The sequence below is a fragment of the Amblyraja radiata genome, chromosome 9, assembly GCF_010909765.2.
Source record: "Amblyraja radiata isolate CabotCenter1 chromosome 9, sAmbRad1.1.pri, whole genome shotgun sequence".
NCBI classification, from domain to species: domain Eukaryota; kingdom Metazoa; phylum Chordata; class Chondrichthyes; order Rajiformes; family Rajidae; genus Amblyraja; species Amblyraja radiata.
The window spans coordinates 57,358,145-57,380,296 of NC_045964.1; the positions used below are offsets into that span (position 1 = coordinate 57,358,145).

General features: G+C 49.4%; 2 protein-coding genes across 2 annotated transcripts in view; both read left to right on the forward strand.

Annotated features, from left to right (window-relative positions):
• The window catches only part of ccdc88c (coiled-coil domain containing 88C), a 445,054-nt gene that overhangs the window by 191,629 nt on the left and 231,273 nt on the right, over nucleotides 1–22,152 (forward strand). The window lies entirely within an intron of this gene.
• LOC116977168 lies at nucleotides 4,317–19,990 on the forward strand. The gene is made up of 5 exons (XM_033027534.1): nucleotides 4,317–4,415; nucleotides 11,393–11,505; nucleotides 14,868–15,221; nucleotides 16,372–16,635; nucleotides 19,204–19,990. The coding sequence occupies exons 2-5, from the start codon at nucleotides 11,457–11,459 to the stop codon at nucleotides 19,398–19,400; spliced, it is 864 nt and encodes a 287-aa protein (XP_032883425.1). The 5' UTR covers nucleotides 4,317–4,415; nucleotides 11,393–11,456; the 3' UTR covers nucleotides 19,401–19,990.

Here is a 22,152-nt window from a genome sequence, read left to right on the forward strand (position 1 = left end):
TTTCTGTCATGATTGTTAAGGGCATGTTTTTTATGTTTACTGCCAGCCTACATGATGCTTTAATAACCTTTTAATTTTTATTTTATTTTGTATTGAATTTACTAATTTGCTGTTGTGTCTTTTAAATGTTTTTATATAATGTAAATACTGGTTCTGTTCTGTTGTTTTTTGCACAATTCTGCAAGCGTTGCCACTTTCATTTCACTTGACTTGAATTACACTATATTAATATTATTATTTTTAAAACCCTTCTCGTACAGTAGACCCAAAATGTTTAAGCAATGTAGACTAAGCATGATATTGACCTCCAGAAAGAAAGTAGGAAGTATTGGCCAGGGGTCCAGGAGGCTGGCTAGGCCCCCGGCAAGGTCCAGGGTCAGTGCCCCAGTGAGGGTTCAGGGGGTAAGGGCCCTCTGAAGCTCCTGCATTTTCAATAAATTAAAAGTGATTCTCAAGCTTTCTGCTGGTAGTTTACATAACAGAAGCTTAGAATTGTTCTAACACATAAGCAGTCAAATAACCCCCAAAATATATATATTTCATGAAATAGACAATAGGTGCTGCTTTCCCCATATCCATTGAGTATCTATCTAGCTCTCTCTTGAAAGTCTCCAGAGAACTGGCCTCCGCTGCCTTCTGAGGCAGAGAATTCCACAGACTCACAACTGAGAAAAACTGTTTCCTTGTCTCCGTTCTAAATGGCGTTACCCCATGTTCTGGACTCCCCCAACATCGGGAATATGTTTTAGCGTGTCCAAACCCCTCAGACGAAGGGACGCAGGGGCGAGGCGGGGATGCCAGGGGTGGGCCGCCACTCACACACGTCCCCACACCCAGACCCCTGGGAGCCCAGGGCCGTGGTGGGACGGGGGGGGGGGCGCTGTCGAGGGTGAGTACCGACACTGAGGGAATGGGGGTGGGGGGGAAACCGAGGGGGGGGGGGTTGGAGGGGAGGGGGACGCTGGGGAGGAATTTGGGGTGTAGAGAGTGAACTGTAGAGGGAGACACAAGAGACTGTAGGTCATAAGTTACAGAAGCAGAATTAGGCCATTCGGCCCATCAAGTCTACTCTGACATTCAATCATGGCTGATCTATCTCTTCCCCCTAACCCCATCTCCCCATAACCTCTGATACGTGTAAGATGGTATCTTGAGCTGAACGCAAAATGCTGGAGGAACTCAGCGGGCCATTGCAGCATCTGTGGAGGGAATGGACAGATGACGTTTTGGTTTGAAGTCCATCTGCAGACAATAGGGGCAGGAGGAGGCCATTCGGCCCTTCGAGCCAGCACCACCATTCAATGTGATCATGGCTGATCATCCCCAATCAGTACCCCGTTCCTGCCTTCTCCCCATATCCCCTGACTCCGCTATCTTTAAGAGCCCTATCTAGCTCTCTCTTGAAAGCATCCAGAGAACCCGCCTCCACCACCCTCTGAGGCAGAGAATTCAACAGACTCACCACTCTCTGAGAGAAAAAGTGTTTCCTCATCTCCGTTCAAAATGGCTTACTCCTTATTCTTAAACTGTGGCCCCTGGTTCTGGATTCCCCCAACATTCCTGCCTCTAGTGTGTCCAAGCCCTTAACAATCTTTTATGTTTCAATGAGACCTGCCTCTCATCCTTCTAAACTCCAGAGTGTACAAGCCCAGCTGCTCCATTCTCTCAGCATAGGACAGTCCCGCCATCCCGGGAATTAACCTTGTAAACCTACGCTGCACTCCCTCAATAGCAAGAATGTCCTTCCTCAAATTAGTGGACCAAAACTGCACACAATACTCCAGGTGTGGTCTCACCAGGGCTCTGTACAACTGCAGAAGGACCTCTTTGGTCCTATATTCGATTCCTCTTGTTATAAAGGCCAACATGCCATTCGCTTTCTTCACTGCCTGCTGTACCTGCATGTTTACTTTCATGTGTTCAAGAAGGAACTGCAGATGCTGGAAGATCGAAGGTACACAAAAATGCTGGAGAAACTCAGCGGGTGCAGCAGCATCTATGGAGCGAAGGAAATAGGCGACGTTTCGGGCCAAAACCCTTCTTCAGACTGATAGGGGGTGGGGGGGAGAAGGAAGGAAAAAGGGAGGAGGAGGAGCCCGAGGGCAGGGGGATGGGAGGAGACAGCTCGAGGGTTAAGGAAGGGGAGGAGACAGCAAGGGCTAGCAAAACTGGGAGAATTCAACGTTCATGCCATCCGGACGCAAGCAACCCAGGCGGAATATGAGGTGCTGTTCCTCCAATTTCCGGTGTTGCTCACTCTGGCAATGGAGGAGACCCAGGACAGAGAGGTCGGATTGGGAATGGGAGGGGGAGTTGAAGTGCTGAGCCACCGGGAGTTCAGGTAGGTTATTGCGGACTGAGCGGAGGTGTTCGGCGAAACGATCGCCCAACCTCCGCTTAGTAAGAAAGCTGGAAAAGAGAGTTGCAGATGGGACCAAGCCTGGCGGGTGATGGGTGGAAGATGGACACAAAGTGCTGGAGTAACTCAGGGGGTCAGGCAGCATCAGTGGAGAAGAAGGAATGGGTGACGTTTATGGTCAGCAGCCGTCTTCAGACCTGACCCGAAACGTCACCTATCCTTTTACTCCACAGATGCTGCCTGACCCGCTGAGTTACTCCAGCACTCTGTGAAACGTCACCAGGTAAAGGCCTCGCCCGCCCCACGATGTATCGAGCCCAGCGCCGCCGCTGCTGAAGCTGTGGTCCGGTCCCGGCAGGAGAGGCCGCGACTGGGATGATAGTCACATCCTCGCATCCACTGAATGACGCCCCCCCCCCCCCCCCCTTGCCCCACCCGTTTCCCCCACATAAAATACTGAAAACACACAAACAAACACACTCTAAACATAACAAAAAATACAAAGACAACCAGACTGTGGGCAGAGGCAGCTAGGAACAGTAACAACAACACCGGATGTCCCAGGGAAAAGATCCTCCAGAGGTGACTACAGGTTACTATAGGGTGAGGGTTACGTAGTGAAGGAAACGATGCATTTTCTCAACCTGAAAATACATCGCTGAATTACCACCAGCCCATACATAGGTGAGGCGATGAAGCAAGAACTGAGAAACCAACACTGTGGATAAAAAACCCACTGTGGAGCCACGGTTTATCTTTGGTATAAAGCGCACAGCAAGTTGCCCGCGTACAGATACAACAGAGAGAGTGTCCTGGATGTCAGTTGTCCGTCGTTACTGGTGAGTTACCCCGGCTCCTATCCACCCTCCCCCCGTTAAAAATGTAACCTGTCCCGGGTGTGTGTGTGTACAGGGTGGTCGCTGGTCGCCACACACACACTCGGTGGGGGCTGTTTCCCTGCCCACTCTATCTATCTCCCCCCCCCTTTATTCTCTTCCCCCCCTCTCTTCTTCTCCCCCCTCACTTCTTTCCCCCCTCTTCTCTCTTCCCCCTCTCTTCTTTCCTCCCTCTCTCTTCTTTCCTCCCTCTCTCTTCTTCCCCACTCCTCTCTCCCTCCTTTCCCGACCAGACTGTGGGCGGAAGCAGCTGGTGACAGCGGCACGGGAAAGTAGATTCCCTCTTCAGTCGAGGTGAACCGTGTGATCACAGAATTAGTATAAATGTAGATCAGAGGATCCAGGATGAAGCAGGGATAGTGTATCTATGTCAAACCCCACAGCAGGTTAAACACACACACACATTAGCATAAATCGCAAGAAATGCAACACCTGTCCCTTCACCTCCCCCCTCGACTCCATTCAAGGACCCAAGCAGTCGTTCCAGGTGCGACAAAGGTTCACCTGTATCTCCTCCAACCTCATCTACTGCATCCGCTGCTCTAGATGTCAGCTGATTTACATCGGGGAGACCAAGCGTAGGTTGGGCGATCGTTTCGCCGAACACCTCCGCTCAGTCCGCAATAACCTACCTGAACTCCCGGTGGCTCAGCACTTCAACTCCCCCTCCATTCCCAATCCGACCTCTCTGTCCTGGGTCTCCTCCATTGCCAGAGTGAGCAACAGCGGAAATTGGAGGAACAGCACCTCATATTACGTCTGGGGACCTTGCGTCCTTATGGCATTAACATTGAATTCTCCCAATTTTGCTAGCCCTTGCTGTCTCCTCCCCTTCCTTAACCCTCTAGCTGTCTCCTCCCCCCCTCCCATCCGCCCGCCCTCGGGCTCCCCCCCCCCCCCCCCCCCCCCCGCCCCCCATCAGTCTGAAGAAGGGTTTCGGCCCGAAACGTCGCCTATTTCCTTCGCTCCATAGATGCTGCACCCGCTGAGTTTCCCCAGCAATTTTGTGTACCTAGCATAAATTAGCATGTGACTTAGAGCAGGGCGCGCGTTGAGCAGTGACTTAGAGCAGGCAGCGAGCAGCCCCGGCTGCAGGGCCACACACACAAGTTCCCAAACACATATCACCGAGAAAGTGTCCAGGATCTCCGGCGTTACTGGTGAGTTATCCCGGCTCCTATCCACCCTCCCCCCGGTAAAAGTGTAACTTGTCCCGGGTGTGTGTGTGTAGGGGGTGGTCGCCGGTCGCCACACACACATTCACAGGGGGCTGTTTCCCTGCCCACTCTATATATCTCTCTCCCTCCCTCTCTTCTCTCCCCCCCCTCTCTTCTCTCCCCCCCTCTCTCTTCTCCCCCCCCCCTCTCTCTTCTCTCCCCCCCTCTCTCTTCTCTCTCCCCCCCTCTCTTCTCTCCCCCCTCTCTTCTCTCCCCCCCCTCTCTCTTCTCTCCCCCCCTTCTCTTCTCTCTCCCCCTTCTCTTCTCTCTCTCCCCCCCTCTCTTACCAGCGTGAAAATTTATATATATGTTATTGTTTAACAAGAATTAACAGAAGTATAATAATACATTTTATTTAATGGGCGCCTTTCAGACATCTCAAGGACACCTTACTTAGATTAATAGGAATAAAAACATATAATCAGAATAAAATAAGTAATAAAGACATCAGACATAAATTAAAAACAAAATTCAGTCCAAAAACAGAAAATCAAAAACACAATGTGAAGAGAGAACAGCGGCAGCCAAAGCGCGCCAGCGTCCACTCTCCCTTCCGACAGCCATCCTGGACACAGATTTACAGGATTACATTAGACAAAAAAGTCATCCCCCCACAATGGTTACCACTGTGGAGGAAGGCACAATGTCCAGCCTCAACTCCAAGTTCACCCCAAAGTCAGGCCTATTGAGGCCACCGCTATTGCCTCTACGGAGGCCCGATGTTCCTGGCCGTTCTCACCTGGTGGTCTTGCCCCAGCGTCGGGAGAGTCCTCTCAGCGGCTGGGCCACCTGGAACAGCCGTATCCTGGTTGGAGACCGCGGCTTCCGAAGCCGACAAGGCCGCGCCGGGTTGGAGCTCCCAGGCTCCCGATGTTAAAGTCGGCGCCGCCTCTCCGCTCCACAGACCCGCAGCCCGGAGCTGTTGCTCTCGGCGGTCACAGCTCACCGGAGCCCCAGCGCGGCGACCCAGGCAAGGTATCGCCCGCTCCGCTCCGCGATGGCGCTCCAGCGCTGTGCCGCCACCGAGGCTGAGGTGCTGGGCGGTCTCCGCCAGGAAACGGCGCTCCAAGCCCGCTGGTAGGCCGCGAGGACGGGTCGACGGGCAGCCCGGAGAAAAAGCTGCCGCACCGAGGAGGTAGGGATCTAGAAATAAAGTTGACACCACATTAAAAAGTCCATATCCCCTACAAACCAAAAAGTGGACTGACTGAAAAGAATAAAAAAAGGATTGAAAAGGGACGGCTAGGCTCCGGTTTGTCGCCTGTCAAATGGTGTGCTGAGGGTCTGGATGTTGCGGCCGTCCTGCTCGGCGACGCTAGAGGAGTGTGTGGCTGATGCAATCGGGAGCAGAGCAGCGGCACACACAGGATGCTGGCGTCTCGTGAGTCACCGACAAGTCTGCAGATGCGCGCACATGCACGCACACCCTCCCCCTCTCCCTTCACCCTCCCCCTTCACCCTCCCCCTCTCCCTTCACCCTCCCCCTCTCCCTTCACCCTCCCCCTCTCCCTTCACCCTCCCCCTCTCCCTTCACACCCCCCCCTCTCCCTTCACCCCCCCCTCTCCTCACCCTCCCCCTCTCCCTTCACCCTCCCCCTCTCCCTTCACCCTCCCCCACTCCCTTCACCCCCCCCTCCCCCTTCACCCTCCCCCTCTCCCTTCACCCTCCCCCTCTCCCTTCACCCTCCCCCTCTCCCTTCACCCTCCCCCTCTCCCTTCACACCCCCCCTCTCCCTTCACCCTCCCCCTCTCCCTTCACCCTCCCCCTCTCCCTTCACCCCCCCTCTCCCTTCACACCCCCCTCTCCCTTCACACCCCCCTCTCCCTTCACACCCCCCCTCTCCCTTCACCCTCCCCCCTCTCCCTTCACCTCCCCCTCTCCCTTCACCCTCCCCCTCTCCCTTCACCCCCCTCTCCCCCCCCCTCCCTTCACCCCCCCTCTCCCTTCACCCCCCCCCCTCTCCCTTCACACCCCCCCTCTCCCTTCACCCTCCCCCTCTCCCTTCACACCCCCCCTCTCCCTTCACCCTCCCCCTCTCCCTTCACACCCCCCCTCTCCCTTCACCCTCCCCCTCTCCCTTCACCCCCTCCCTCTCCCTTCACCCTCCCCCTCTCCCTTCACCCCCTCCCTTCAACTCCCTTCAAACCCCCCCCTGTGTTGAGGCGAGTCTAAAGCAGCACAACAGGTCTGTAAACCCCAGCTACCGCCGTTACAGAAGAAGGAGAGATGGCAGTCCATGTTCCCTCCTTCTCTGCTCCTCTTTCCGTTCTCTACCTCTCCCCCAACCCTTGACACTGACACCTCCCTCTCTCCCCTCCAGCCCAGTGTGTCGCTTGACTCAGGGGGATTCAGCACAGACGTGACCCAGACCTGGACCGCAAGTGATGTGGTGCTCTACCTGCAAGACCATGGGTTTGCTGTTGCTGCTGACAGGTACACAGAGGGAGAGGGGCCACTCGGCCCGTATGTTGCTGCTGTCCATGTGGTCAGGAGTGGACAATTGTCAGTAAACCACAGAGTGCTGGAGGAACTCAGCGGGTCGGGCAGCATCTGTGGAGGGAATGAACAGGCGACCCTTCAGACTGATGGGGGGGGGGGAGAGAGAAAGCTGGAAAGGGAGTTGTGGTGGGTCTAAAGAAACGTCACCCATCCGTTCTCTGCTGAGTCACTGCCTGACCCGCTGAGTTGCTCCAGCACTTTGTGTCTATGCCACGGTGCGGGGTAAAGACTGGCAAGTGAAGGTAGACGAGGAGGAACAAACTCGTGGGACAACCCTGACTTTATACATAACTATTCTAAAACAAATAGAATACCTCCTATCGAAAAGACAAACAGGTAGACAGAGGGGGGGGGGGGGGGGGTAGTTCTGTTGGTGAGGAATGAAATTCAGTCCCTTGCAAGGGGTGACATTGAAACAGGAGATGTGGAGTCAGTATGGATAGAACTAAGGAATTGTAAGGGTAAAAAGACCCTAATGGGACGAATCTACAGGCCCCCAAACAGTAGCCTGGATACAGGGTGCAAGTTGAATCAGGAGTTAAAATTGGCATGTAGCAAAAGTAATGGTACGGTTGTTATGGGAGATTTCAACATGCAGGTAGACTGGGAAAATCAGGTTGGTACAGGACCCCAAGAAAGGGACTTTGTGCAGTGATGGATTCTTAGAGCAGCTTGTATTGGAGCCTACCAGGGAGAAGGCAATTCTGGATTTAGTGTTATGTAATAATGTGGTCAGGTTTAATCTACAATTGGAGAGGGAAAAGGGTAAATCGGAGGTGTCGGTGTTACAGTTGTATATAGGGACTATGGGGCCATGAGGGAGGAGCTGGCCAAAGTTGACTGGAAAGATACACTAGCAGGGATGACAGTGGAACAACAATGGCGGTATTTCTGGGAATAATACAGAAGACGCAGGATCAGTTCATTCCTTGGAGGAAGAAAGATTCCAGGGGGAGTAAGGGGCGACCATGGCTGACAAGGGACGTCAGGGAAAGTATAAAAATTAAAGAGAAGTACAACGTAGCAAAGATGAGCGGGAAGCAAGAGGATTGGGTAATGTTTAAAGAACAACAGAAGATAACTAAAAAGGCAATACGGGGAGAAAAGATGAGGTACGAAGGTAAGCAAGCCAAGAATATAGAGCAGGATAGTAAAAGCTTCTTTAGGTATGTGAAGAGGAAAAATGAGTTAAGACCAAAGTTGGACCCTTGAAGAGCGAAAAAGGTGAATTTATTATGGGGAACAAGGAAATGGCAGATGAGTGGAACAGGTACTTTGGATCCATCTTCACTAAGCAGGACACAAACAATCTTCCTGATAGTACTAGTGGCCAGAGGATCTGGGGTGACGGAGGAAGTGAAGGAAATCCACATTAGGCAGGAAATGGTGTTGAGTAGACTGATGGGACTGAAGGCTGATAAATCCCCAGGGCCTGATGGTCTGCATCCCAGGGTACTTAAGGAAGTGGCTCTATAAATCGTGGATGCATTGGTGATAATTTTCCAATGTTCTATAGACTCAGGATCAGTTCCTGTGGATTGGAGGGTAGCTAATGTTATCCCACTTTTTAAGAAAGGCGGGAGAGAGAAAACAGGGAATTATAGACCAGTTAGCCTGACATCGGTGGTGGGGAAGCTGCGGGAGTCAATTATAAAAGATGAAATAGCGGCACATTTGGATAGCAGTAACAGGATCGGTCTGAGTCAGCATGGATTTACGAAGGGGAAATCATGCTTGACTAATCTTCTGGAATTTTTTGAGGATGTAACTAGGAAAATGGACAAGGGAGAGCCAGTGGATGTAGTGTACCTGGACTTTCAGAAAGCATTTGATAAGGTCCCACATAGGAGATTAGTGGGCAAAATTAGGGCACATGGTATTGGGGGTAGAGTGCTGACATGGATAGAAAATTGGTTGGCAGACAGGAAACAAAGAGTAGGGATTAACGGGTCCCTTTCAGAATGGCAGGCAGTGACTAGTGGGGTACCGCAAGGCTCGGTGCTGGGACCGCAGCTATTTACAATATACATCAATGATTTAGATGAAGGGATTCAAAGTAACATTAGCAAATTTGCAGATGACACAAAGCTGGGTGGCAGTGTGAACTGTGAGGAGGATGCTATGAGAATGCAGGGTGACTTGGACAGGTTGGGTGAGTGGGCAGATGCATGGCAGATGCAGTTTAATGTAGATAAATGTGAGGTTATCCACTGGTGGCAAAACAGGAAGGCAGATTATTATCTAAATGGTGCCAAATTGGGAAAAGGGGAAGTTGGATCTGGGGGTCCTTGTTCATCAGTCATTGAAAGTAAGCATGCAGGTACAGCAAGGTGTGAACAAAGCAAATGCCATGTTGGCCTTCATAACAAGAGTTGAGTACAGGAGCACAGAGGTCCTCTGCAGTTGTACAGGGCCTTCGTGAGACCACACCTGGAGTATTGTGTGCAGTTTTGGTCCCCTAATTTGAGGAAGGACATTCTTGCTATTGAGGGAGTGCAGCGTAGGTTCACCAGGTTAATTCCCGGGATGGCGGGACTGTCATATGCTGAGAGAATGGAGCGGCTGGGCTTGTACACTCTGGAGTTTAGAGGGATGAGAGGGGATCGTGTTGAAACATATAAGATTATTAAGGGTTTGGACACGCTAGAGGCAGGAAACATGTTCCCGATGTTGGGGGAGTCCAGAACCAGGGGCCACAGTTTAGGAATAAGGGGTAAGCCATTTAGAACGGAGACGAGGAAACACTTTTTCACACAGAGTGTTGTGAGTCTGGAATTCTCTGCCTCAGAGTGTGGTGGAGGCCGGTTCTCTGGATACTTTCAAGAGAGAGCTCGATACGGCTCTTAAAGATAGCGGAGTCAGGGGATATGGGGAGAAAGCAGGAACGGGGTACTGATTGGGGATGATCAGCCATGATCACATTGAATGGTGGTGCTGGCTCGAAGGGCTGAATGGCCTACTCCTGCACCTATTGTCTATTTGTGAAAAGCTTTTATTGCATGCTATCCAGTCAGCGGAAAGACAATACATGATTACACTCAGGCCATTTACAGTGTATAGATACATGATAAGGGAATAATGTCAGCATCTGCAGTTCCTTCCTACACATAAACAAGAAGGTGTGGGTTGAAGGTGAGGGGCCAGGTTCAATAGGTATGTGAGGGGCAATGTTTTCATGCGGGTGGTGAAGCAGGCAGGTACAGTGACAGGCATGTTGTGTTGCAGGCCTCTACACTGTGGAGCTGTACAGAGCAGGAACGGTAGCCACTGTGGGATCCATCACCACCATCCCTGTGGGTGGAACGGTGAGATTCCCTCTCCTACACTACAGCCAGGAGAAGGTCGAGGTGGTGATGGTGCGGATCGATCCCAATATTGGAATCCTGGCCTGGAAGTCGAACAGTCCGGAGTTTCCGCACTGGATCAACTCGTCCTACAGGGACAGGGTCCACTTCCGACGGGACGCCTTCATCGAGCTGCGGGCCGTGGGGCCGAGTGACCAGGGGACGTACGAGGTGCAGACAATCTACTATGGGAGTGAGATGTGGAAATGTGACTGTTTTATGCTGCGAGTGGTTGGTGAGTAGCATCGTGGGGAGTTGCACAACACCCAGACTGGCCCTTCGGCCCACATTGTCCATGCTGACCCCGTGGGCATAGACAATGGCCCATATCCCCCTCAACACTTCCATATACCCAATTCAGGATTTACACACGTGGGACCACCCTGACTCTATACATAAAGCTAATAGAACAGTTGTCACTGGTCCATAAGGGCTGATCAATGAAGACTGTAGCAGACTGTACCTTTACCTCCTGACCTATTCTGCTCAGCCTCCTTGCCCAAGACTGTTGGGCCAAAGCCCGCACTTGCCCTCAACAGCTGGAACAGCAACTTTATGAGGATGTTGCCAGGACTAGAGGGTGTGAGCTATCAGGAGAGGTTGAGTAGGCTGGGACTCTATTCCTTGGAGCGCAGGAAAATGAGGGATGATTTTATAGAGGTGTATCAAATCATGAGAGGAATTGATCGGGTAGATGCACATAGTCTCTTGCCCAGAGTAGGTGAAACGAGCACCAGGGTACATAGTTTCAAGGTGAAGGGGAAAAGATTTAGTAGAGTCGGAAGGGGATCTTTTTCACACAAAGGTTGGTGGGTGTATGGAACAAGCTGCCACAGGAGGAAGGTGAGGCTGGGACTATCCCAACGTTTAAGAAACAGTGAGAGAAGTACATGGGTGGGACAGGTTTGGAGGGATATGGACCAAGCGTGGGCAAGTGGGACTAGTGAAGCTGGGACATGTTGGCCGGTGTGGATAAGGAGAGATGGCAGTCCATGTTCCCTCCTTCTCTGCTCCTCTTTCCGTTCTCTACCTCTCCCCCAACCCTTGACACTGACACCTCCCTCTCTCCCCTCCAGCCCAGTGTGTCGCTTGACTCAGGGGGATTCAGCACAGACGTGACCCGGACCTGGACCGCAAGTGATGTGGTGCTCTATCTGCAAGACCATGGGTTTGCTGTGGCTGCTGACAGGTACACAGAGGGAGAGGGGCCACTCGGCCCGTATGTTGCTGCTGTCCATGTGGTCAGGAGTGGACAATTGTCAGTAAACACAGAGTGCTGGAGGAACTCAGCGGGTCGGGCAGCATCTGTGGAGGGAATGAACAGGCGACCCTTCAGACTGATGGGGGGGTGGGGGGGGGAGAGAAAGCTGGAACGGGAGTTGTGGTGGGTCTAAAGAAACGTCACCCATCCGTTTTCTGCTGAGTCACTGCCTGACCCGCTGAGTTGCTCCAACACTTTGTGTCTATGCCACGGAGCGGGGTAAAGACTGGCAAGTGAAGGTAGACGAGGAGGAACAAACTCGTGGGACAACCCTGACTTTATACATAACTATTCTAAAACAAATAGAATACCTCCTATCGAAAAGACAAACAGGTAGACAGAGGGGGGTGGGGTAGTTCTGTTGGTGAGGAATGAAATTCAGTCCCTCGCAAGGGGTGACATTGAAACAGGAGATGTGGAGTCAGTATGGATAGAACTAAGGAATTGTAAGGGTAAAAAGACCCTAATGGGACTTATCTACAGGCCCCCAAACAGTCGCCTGGATATAGGGTGCAAGTTGAATCAGGAGTTAAAATTGGCATGTAGCAAAAGTAATGGTACGGTTGTTATGGGAGATTTCAACATGCAGGTAGACTGGGAAAATCAGGTTGGTACTGGACCCCAAGAAAGGGACTTTGTGGAGTGATGGATTCTTAGAGCAGCTTGTATTGGAGCCTACCAGGGAGAAGGCAATTCTGGATTTAGTGTTATGTAATGAACCGGATTTGATAAAGGAACTTGAGGTTAAGGAGCCATTAGGAGGTAGTGACCATAATATGCTCAGGTTTAATTTACAATTGGAGAGGGAGAAGGGTAAATCGGAGGTGTCGGTGTTACAGTTGTATATAGGGGACTATGGGGCCATGAGGGAGGAGCTGGCCAAAGTTGACTGGAAAGATAAACTAGCAGGGATGACAGTGGAACAACAATGGCAGGTATTTCTGGGAATAATACAGAAGGTGCTGGATCAGTTCATTCCTAGGAGGAAGAAAGATTCCAAGGGGAGTAAGGGGCGACCATGGCTGACAAGGGACGTCAGGGACAGTATAAAAATTAAAGAGAAGTAGTACAACGTAGCAAAGATGAGCGGGAAGCAAGAGGATTGGGTAATGTTTAAAGAACAACAGAAGATAACTAAAAAGGCAATACGGGGAGAAAAGATGAGGTACGAAGGTAAGCTAGCCAAGAATATAAAGCAGGATAGTAAAAGCTTCTTTAGGTATGTGAAGAGGAAAAAATTAGTTAAGACCAAAGTTGGACCCTTGAAGACTGAAAAAGGTGAATTTATTATGGGGAACAAGGAAATGGCAGATGAGTTGAACAGGTACTTTGGATCCGTCTTCACTAAGGAGGACACAAACAATCTTCCTGATATAGTAGTGGCCAGAGGATCTGGGGTGACGGAGGAACTGAAGGAAATCCACATTAGGCAGGAAATGGTGTTGGGTAGACTGATGGGACTGAAGGCTGATAAATCCCCAGGGCCTGATGGTCTGCATCCCAGGGTACTTAAGGAAGTGGCTCTAGAAATCGTGGATGCATTGGTGATAATTTTCCAATGTTCTATAGATTCAGGATCAGTTCCTGTGGATTGGAGGGTAGCTAATGTTATCCCACTTTTTAAGAAAGGCGGGAGAGAGAAAACAGGGAATTATAGACCAGTTAGCCTGACATCGGTGGTGGGGAAGATGCTGGAGTCAATTATAAAAGATGAAATAGCCGCACATTTGGATAGCAGTAACAGGATCGGTCCGAGTCAGCATGGATTTACGAAGGGGAAATCATGCTTGACTAATCTTCTGGAATTTTTTGAGGATGTAACTAGGAAAATGGACAAGGGAGAGCCAGTGGATGTAGTGTACCTGGACTTTCAGAAAGCATTTGATAAGGTCCCACATAGGAGATTAGTGGGCAAAATTAGGGCACATGGTATTGGGGGTAGAGTGCTGACATGGATAGAAAATTGGTTGGCAGACAGGAAACAAAGAGTAGGGATTAACGGGTCCCTTTCAGAATGGCAGGCAGTGACTAGTGGGGTACCGCAAGGCTCGGTGCTGGGACCGCAGCTATTTACAATATACATCAATGATTTAGATGAAGGGATTCAAAGTAACATTAGCAAATTTGCAGATGACACAAAGCTGGGTGGCAGTGTGAACTGTGAGGAGGATGCTATGAGAATGCAGGGTGACTTGGACAGGTTGGGTGAGTGGGCAGATGCATGGCAGATGCAGTTTAATGTGGATAAATGTGAGGTTATCCACTTTGGTAGCAAAAGCAGGAAGGCAGATTATTATCTAAATGGCGTCAAGTTGGGAAAAGGGGAAGTACAACGGGATCTGGGGGTCCTTGTTCATCAGTCTATGAAAGTAAGCATGCAGGTACAGCAGGCAGTGAAGAAAGCGAATGGCATGTTGGCCTTCATAACAAGAGGAGTTGAGTATAGGAGCAAAGAGGTCCTTCTGCAGTTGTACAGGGCCCTAGTGAGACCACACCTGGAGTATTATGTGCAGTTTTGGTCCCCTAATTTGAGGAAGGACATTCTTGCTATTGAGGGAGTGCAGTGTAGGTTTACAAGGTTAATTCCTGGGATGGCAAGACTGTCATATGCAGAGAGAATGGAGCAGCTGGGTTTGTATACTCTGGGGTTTAGAAGGATGAGAGGATATCGCATTGAAACATATAAGATTATTAAGTGTTTGGACACGCTAGAGGCAGGAAACATGTTCCCGATGTTGGGGGAGTCCAGAACCAGGGGCCACAGTTTAGGAATAAGGAGTAAGCCATTTAGAACGGAGACGAGGAAACACTTTTTCCACACAGAGAGTGGTGATTCTGGAATTCTCTGCCTCAGAGTGTGGTGGAGGCAGGTTCTCTGGATACTTTCAAGAGAGAGCTAGATAGGGCTGTTAAAGATAGCAGAGTCAGGGGATATGGGGAGAAAGCAAGAACGGGGTACTGATTGGGGATGATCAGCCATGATCACATTGAATGGTGGTGCTGGCTCGAAGGGCTGAATGGCCTACTCCTGCACCTATTGTCTATTGTGAAAAGCTTTTGTTGCATGCTATCTAGTCAGCGGAAAGACAATACATGATTACACTCAAGCCATTTACAGTGTATAGATACATGATAAGGGAATAATGTCAGCATCTGCAGTTCCTTCCTACACTTAAACAAGAAGGTGTGGGTTGAAGGTGAGGGGCCAGGTTCAATAGGTATGTGAGGGGCAATGTTTTCATGCGGGTGGTGAAGCAGGCAGGTACAGTGACAGGCATGTTGTGTTGCAGGCCTCTACACTGTGGAGCTGTACAGAGCAGGAATGGTAGCCACTGTGGGATCCATCACCACCATCCCTGTGGGTGGAACGGTGAGATTCCCTCTCCTACACTACAGCCAGGAGAAGGTCAAGGTGAGGATGAGGCGGATCGATCCCTATATTGGAATCCTGGGCTGGAAGTCGAACAGTCCGGAGTTTCCGCACTGGATCAACTCGTCCTACAGGGACAGGGTCCACTTCCGACGGGACGCCTTCATCGAGCTGCGGGCCGTGGGGCCGAGTGACCAGGGGGCGTACGAGGTGCAGACAATCTACAATGGGAGTGAGATGTGGAAACGTGACCATTTTATGCTGCGAGTGGTTGGTGAGTAGCATCGTGAGGAGTTGCACAACACCCAGACTGGCCCTTCGGCCCACATTGTCCATGCTGACCCAGTGGGCATAGACAATGGCCCATATCCCCCTCAACACTTCCATATACCCAATTCAGGATTTACACACGTGGGACCACCCTGACTTTATACATAAAGCTAATAGAACAGTTGTCGCTGGTCCATAAGGGCTGATCAATGAAGACTGTAGCAGACTGTACCTTTACCTCCTGACCTATTCTGCTCAGCCTCCTTGCCCAAGACTGTTGGGCCAAAGCCCGCACTTGCCCTCAACAGCTGGAACAGCAACTTTATGAGGATGTTGCCAGGACTAGAGGGTGTGAGCTATCGGGAGAGGTTGAGTAGGCTGGGACTCTATTCCTTGGAGCGCAGGAAGATGAGGGATGATCTTATAGAGGTGTATCAAATCATGAGAGGAATTGATCGGGTAGATGCACAGAGTCTCTTGCCCAGAGTAGGTGAATCGAGGACCAGGGTACATAGTTTCAAGGTGAAGGGGAAAAGATTTAGCAGGAATTGGAAGGGGATCTTTTCCACACAAAGGTTGGTGGGTGTATGGAACAAGCTGCCACAGGAGGTAGGTGAGGCTGGGACTATCCCAACGTTTAAGAAACAGTGAGAGAAGTACATGGGTGGGACAGGTTTGGAGGGATATGGACCAAGCGTGGGCAAGTGGGACTAGTGAAGCTGGGACATGTTGGCCGGTGTGGATAAGTTGGGCTGAAGGGCCTGTTTCCACACTGTATCACTCTATGACTGCCCTCTCACCAACTGCAGAGCAGCCCTGACCTCCCATCTACCTCATTGGAGACCCTCTGAATAATCTGTAATTGGACTTTATCCTACACTAAACAATATTCCTTTAATGCAGTATCTGTACACTGCCGATCGCTTGATTGTAACCATGTATATTCTTTCCGCTGACTGGATAGCACGCAACAAAACCTTTTCACTGTGGCAATAAACTAAACTAAATCCATGGTCGCTCCCAGTAGGGCGCTCCGCTACACCTTTCCGTTTTATTAGTTGCTCAATTAGCCAACTTGGATCCTCCAGCCAACCCATGATGTGGCTTTGCACTTCTCCCCACACTGACATTGACTGCAATGTGCTACCTTGCAGAGCCGATGTCCACACCGACCGTGGAGGTGAGCTGCAACTTGTCGCATCTCACGCTGAACTGTTCCACCGTCAGCGGCTGCCTGGTCACCTACCGGTGGGAGCAGCGATCGCAGGATCCCGGCGTGGAGAACGCCACCTTCCCCGGTGCCGTGCTCTACCTGCCCAACACGGGGCAACTCAACTACACCTACACCTGTGTCACAGAAGATTGCTGCAGCAACCACGCAGTCCCTGCAACTCTGCAATGCAACAACCTGCCCAGAGGTGAGTGGATCAATGCTGGGTCTCTGTCCGATGGGATAGTGTGTCATGCACTACAGGAACAGGCCATTCGGCCCCACTTCTCCCTGCCCACCAACATAGCATGCAATAGCCGACCTACAGAGAGGGAGAAGGGTCAGTGTTACAGTTGTATAAAGGGGACTATGGGGCCATGAGGGAGGAGCTGGCCAAAGTTGACTGGAAAGATACACTAGCAGGGATGACAGTGGAATAACAATGGCAGGTATATATATGTACAATACAAAAGGTGCAGGATCAATTCATTCCTAGGAGGAAGAAAGATTCCAAGGGGAGAAAAAGACGACCATGGCTGACAAGGGACGTCAGGGAAAGTATAAAAATTAAGCGAAGAAGTACAACGTAGCAAAGATGAGCGGGAAGCAAGAGGATTGGGTAATGTTTACAGAAGATAACTAAAAAGACAATACGGGGAGAAAAGATGAAGTACGAAGGTAAGCTAGCCAAGAATATAAAGCAGGATAGTAAAAGCTTCTTTAGGTATGTGAAGAGGAAAAAAATAGTTAAGACCAAAGTTGGACCCTTGAAGACTGAAAAAGTTGAATTTATTATGGGGAACAAGGAAATGGCAGATGAGTTGAACAGGTACTTTGGATCTGTCTTCACTAAGGAGGACACAAACAATCTTCCTGATATAGTAGTGGCCAGAGGTTCTGGGGTGACGGAGGAACTGAAGGAAATCCACATTAGGCAGGAAATGGTGTTGGGTAGACTGATGGGACTGAAGGCTGATAAATCCCCAGGGCCTGATGGTCTGCATCCCAGGGTACTTCAGGAAGTGGCTCCAGAAATTGGTGATACTTTTCCGATGTTCTATAGACTCAGGAATAGTTCTTGTGGATTGGAGGGTAGCTAATGTTATCCCACTTTTTAAGAAAGGCGGGAAAGAGAAAACAGGAAATTAATTATAGACCAGTTAGCCTGACATCGGTGGTGGGGAAGATGCTGGAGTCAATTATAAAAGATGAAATAGCCGCACATTTGGATAGCAGTAACAGGATCGGTCTGAGTCAGCATGGATTTATGAAGGGGAAATCATGCTTGACTAATCTTCTGGAATTTTTTGAAGATGTAACTAGGAAAATGGACATGGGAGAGCGAGTGGATGTAGTGTACCTGGACTTTCAGAAAGCATTTGATAAGGTCCCACATAGGAGATTAGTGGGCAAAATTAGGGCACATGGTATTGGGGGTAGAGTGCTGACATGGATAGAGAATTGGCTGGTAGACAGGAAACAAAGAGAAGGGATTAACGGGTCCCTTTCAGAATGGCAGGCAGTGACTAGTGGGGTACCGCAAGGCTCGGTGTTGGGACCGCAGCTATTTACAATATACATCAATGATTTGGATGAAGGGATTCAAAGTAACATTAGCAAATTTGCAGATGACACAAAGCTGGGTGGCAGTGTGAACTGTGAGGAGGATGCTATGAGAATGCAGGGTGACTTGGACAGGTTGGGGGAGTGGGCAGATGCATGGCAGATGAAGTTTAATGTGGATAAATGTGAGGTTATCCACTTTGGTATCAAAAACAGGAAGGCAGATTACTATCTAAATGGCGTCAAGTTGGGAAAAGGGGAAGTACAACGGGATCTGGGGGTCCTTGTTCATCAGTCTATGAAAGTAAGCATGCAGGTACAGCAGGCAGTGAAGAAAGCGAATGGCATGTTGGCCTTTATAACAAGAGGAGTTGAGTATAGGAGCAAAGAGGTCCTTCTGCAGTTGTACAGGGCCCTAGTGAGACCACACCTGGATTATTGTGTGCAGTTTTGGTCCCCTAATTTGAGGAAGGACATTCTTGCTATTGAGGGAGTGCAGCGTAGGTTTACAAGGTTAATTCCCGGGATGGCGGGACTGTCATATGCTGAGAGAATGGAGCAGCTGGGCTTGTACACTCTGGAGTTTAGAAGGATGAGAGGGCATCTTATTGAAACATATAAGATTATTAAGGGTTTGGACACACTAGAGGGAGGAAACGTGTTCCCGATGTTGGGGGAGTCCAGAACCAGGGGCCACAGTTTAAGAATAAGGGGTAAGTCATTTGGAAAGGAGATAAGGAAACACTTTTTCTCACAGAGAGTTGTGAGTCTGTGGAATTCTCTGCCTCAGAAGGCGGTGGAGGCAGGTTCTCTGGATACTTTCAAGAGAGAGCTAGATAGGGCTCTTAAAGGTATCGGAGTCAGGGGATATGGGCTACTGATTGTGGATGATCAGCCATGATCACATTGAATGGCGGTGCTGGCTCGAAGGGCCGAATGGCCTACTCCTCCACCTATTGTCTATTGTGTTTGTACGTTCTCCCCATACACGTGACCGTGTGGGTTTTCACCGAGATCTTTGGTTTCCTCCAACGCTCTGAAGGCGTACATGTTTGTAGGTTAATTGGTTTGGTAAATGTAAAAATGTCCCTAGTGTGTGTAGGATTGTGTTAGTGTGCGGGGATCGCTGGTCGGTGGGTCGAAGGGCCTATTCCCGCGCTGTATCTCTAAACTAAACTCCAGGTTCACCACTGTGTGACGTTATCTCCTCCAGGGTCTAGGAATCGTTGGATGATCGTTCTCACCATGTTCCTTCTCGTTGTAGTCGCCGTGCTGTGCGTCTGGACATCGTATCGCCACAGAAATCCCAGACAATACCGTGAGTGTCTTACTCACCCCCCTCCTGCCCCGTTTCATCCAGCAATTATCAGGCAACAGAACCATTCCACCACAACCAGAGAGCAATGCTGAACCTCAATGATGACCACGCACTATCCTTGATCGCACTTTACCTTGCACTAAACGTTGCACTATAAATGGGCCGATTGTGATCATGTATTGTCTTTCCACTGACTTGTTGGCACCTCTGTACATGTGACAATAAACTACACTGTTGCCAGGAGAGTTGCGGGCAGGGGCAGAGTGCGGACGTGGGAGTGCGGGAAGATGACGGAGAACTTACCAACATAACATCAACCTCAATGTGAACAAGACAAAGGAACTAGTTTGAACGAACTGCCTAAAGAAGTGTCCTGACCCAAAACGTCACCCATCCTTTCTCTCCAGCGATGCTGCCTGATCCGCTGACTTACTTTGTGAGCAGTTTGTGTGTTTGCCTTTGTTATAAACCAGCCTAGCAAGGAGCTAGTTATCTACTTCAGGAAGCATGGTGGATGGACTACATGCCCCAGTCAGTGCCAATGGTGCCGAAGCGGAAATGGTTGAGATTCAAGTTCCTTGGCATTAATATTACCAATGTGTTGTTGTGCCTCCACTTCCACAGTAGATGGAAGAGATTCAGCATGTCTTACAAACTTCTACAGGTATCGTACAAAGTGTATTGATGGATGCATCACAGCTTGGTTTGGCAACTGCCCTGCCCAAGAACATAAGAAATTGCAGAGACTTGTGGAAGTAGCCCAGTCCATCACACCGACCACACTCCCCACCATTGACTCCATCTTTGGACTTTGTCTCTGGAACTGATGTGTTACCATGCTATATGCTGCACTCTGTATCTTCCCCTAAACTCCACCGATTCTATTTGAATTTGATTGTATTTATATAATTATTCAGTGGCAGACCTACATGTTTACGGCCCTAAAGCTTGAATTTCTGTCATGATTGTTAAGGGCCTGTTTTTTATGTTTACTGCCAGCCTACATGATGCTTTAATAACCTTTTAATTTTTATTTTATTTTGTATTGAATTTACTAATTTGCTGTTGTGTCTTTTAAATGTTTTTATAAAATGTAAACACTGGTTTCTGTCATGAATTTCTGTCATGATTGTTAAGGGCCTGTCCCACTTCCCCGAGTTATTCATGAATTCTCCCGAGTTTTCAAAGTCACAGAATGTGCGTAACAAGCCGTAGGAGGCCGTAGAAGTCTGTGAATATATCATAGCAGCTCGTTATGCCAGCCGTAAGTACTGGGGCATCAGGTAAGTCGGGACGTTTTTTCCGGACTGATGAAAAATGTCCACGAGTAAATAAAATAGCCCCGAGTACCTACGGCTGGCATAATGAGCCGCTACGATATATCCACGGACTCGTTATGAATGTTCTGCGAGTTTGAAAACACGGGAGAATTTGTGAATACCTCAGGAGAATTTGTGAACAACTCGGGGAAAGTGGGACAGGCCCTTTAAGTCTCTGTCCCACTTTCACGACCTAATTCACGACCTTTTTTTAACTCGTGGACATTTTTCATCGTGCTAGAAAAGCACCTCGACCTACTTGATGCCACGAGTACCTACGTCCTCGTGACGACCATGCTGCGAGTACGAGTCAAGGGCAAACTCGGCAGAGGTCGTGAATTAGGTCGTGAAGTTTATAATTATTTATATCAAATATAGTTAGAACTAATCATCCTTAAATTGAATGTTTTTTCGTTTACTGTCCGCCTTCATGATGCTTTAACAACATTTTAACTTGCTTTGTATTGAATTTACTCATTTGCTGTTGTGTCTTTTAAATGTTTTTATAAAATGTAAATACTGGTTCTGTTCTGTTGTTTTTTGCACAATCCTGCAAGCGTTGCCACTTTCATTTCACTTGACTTGAATTACACTATATTAATATTATTTTTATTTTTTTAAACCCTTCTCGTACAGTAGACCCAAAATGTTTAAGCAATGTGGACTAAGCATGATATTGACCTCCAGAAAGAAAGTAGGAAGTATTGGCCAGGGGTCCAGGAGGCTGGCTAGGCCCCCGGCAAGGTCCAGGGTCAGTGCCCCAGTGAGGGTTCAGGGGGTAAGGGCCCTCTGAAGCTCCTGCATTTTCAATAAATTGAAAGTGATTCTCAAGCTTTCTGCTGGTAGTTTACATAACAGAAGCTTAGAATTGTTCTAACACATAAGCAGTAAAATAACCCCCAAATATATATTTCATGAAATAGACAATAGGTGCAGGAGTAGGCCATTCGGCCCTTCGAGCCGCCATTCAATGTGATCATGGCTGACCATCCACAATCAGTACCCCGTTCCTGCCTTCTCCCCATATCCCTTGACTCTGCTATCCCCATATCCCTTGACTCTATCTATCTATCTCTCTTGAAAGTCTCCAGAGAATTGGCCTCCACTGCCTTCTAAGGCAGAGAATTCCACAGACTCACAACTCTCTGTGAGAAAAAGTGTTTCTTTGTCTCTGTTCTAAATGGCTTACCCCTTATTCTTAAACTGTGGCCGCTGGTTCTGGACTCCCCCAACATCGGGAACATGTTTAGCGTGTCCAAACCCTTAAACATCTTATATGTCTCAATAAATGGCCTCATGCAGCTAAAAAAATCTTTACAAAAAATATGGTACCTGAAATGTCTCTTTGCCTCGCACTGAGGTGAGTAAAAACGTTTTCACCCAGAGTTGTGGATTTGTGGAATTCTCTGCCACAGAAGGCAATGGTCTCGTCTCGTTCAGCAGCAGCAGCAACACGGTGTCCCTTCCTGAGCTCAAACACCCACTTGTCCTCACCTCACCTGCGCTCACTTCCCCTCACCTACAT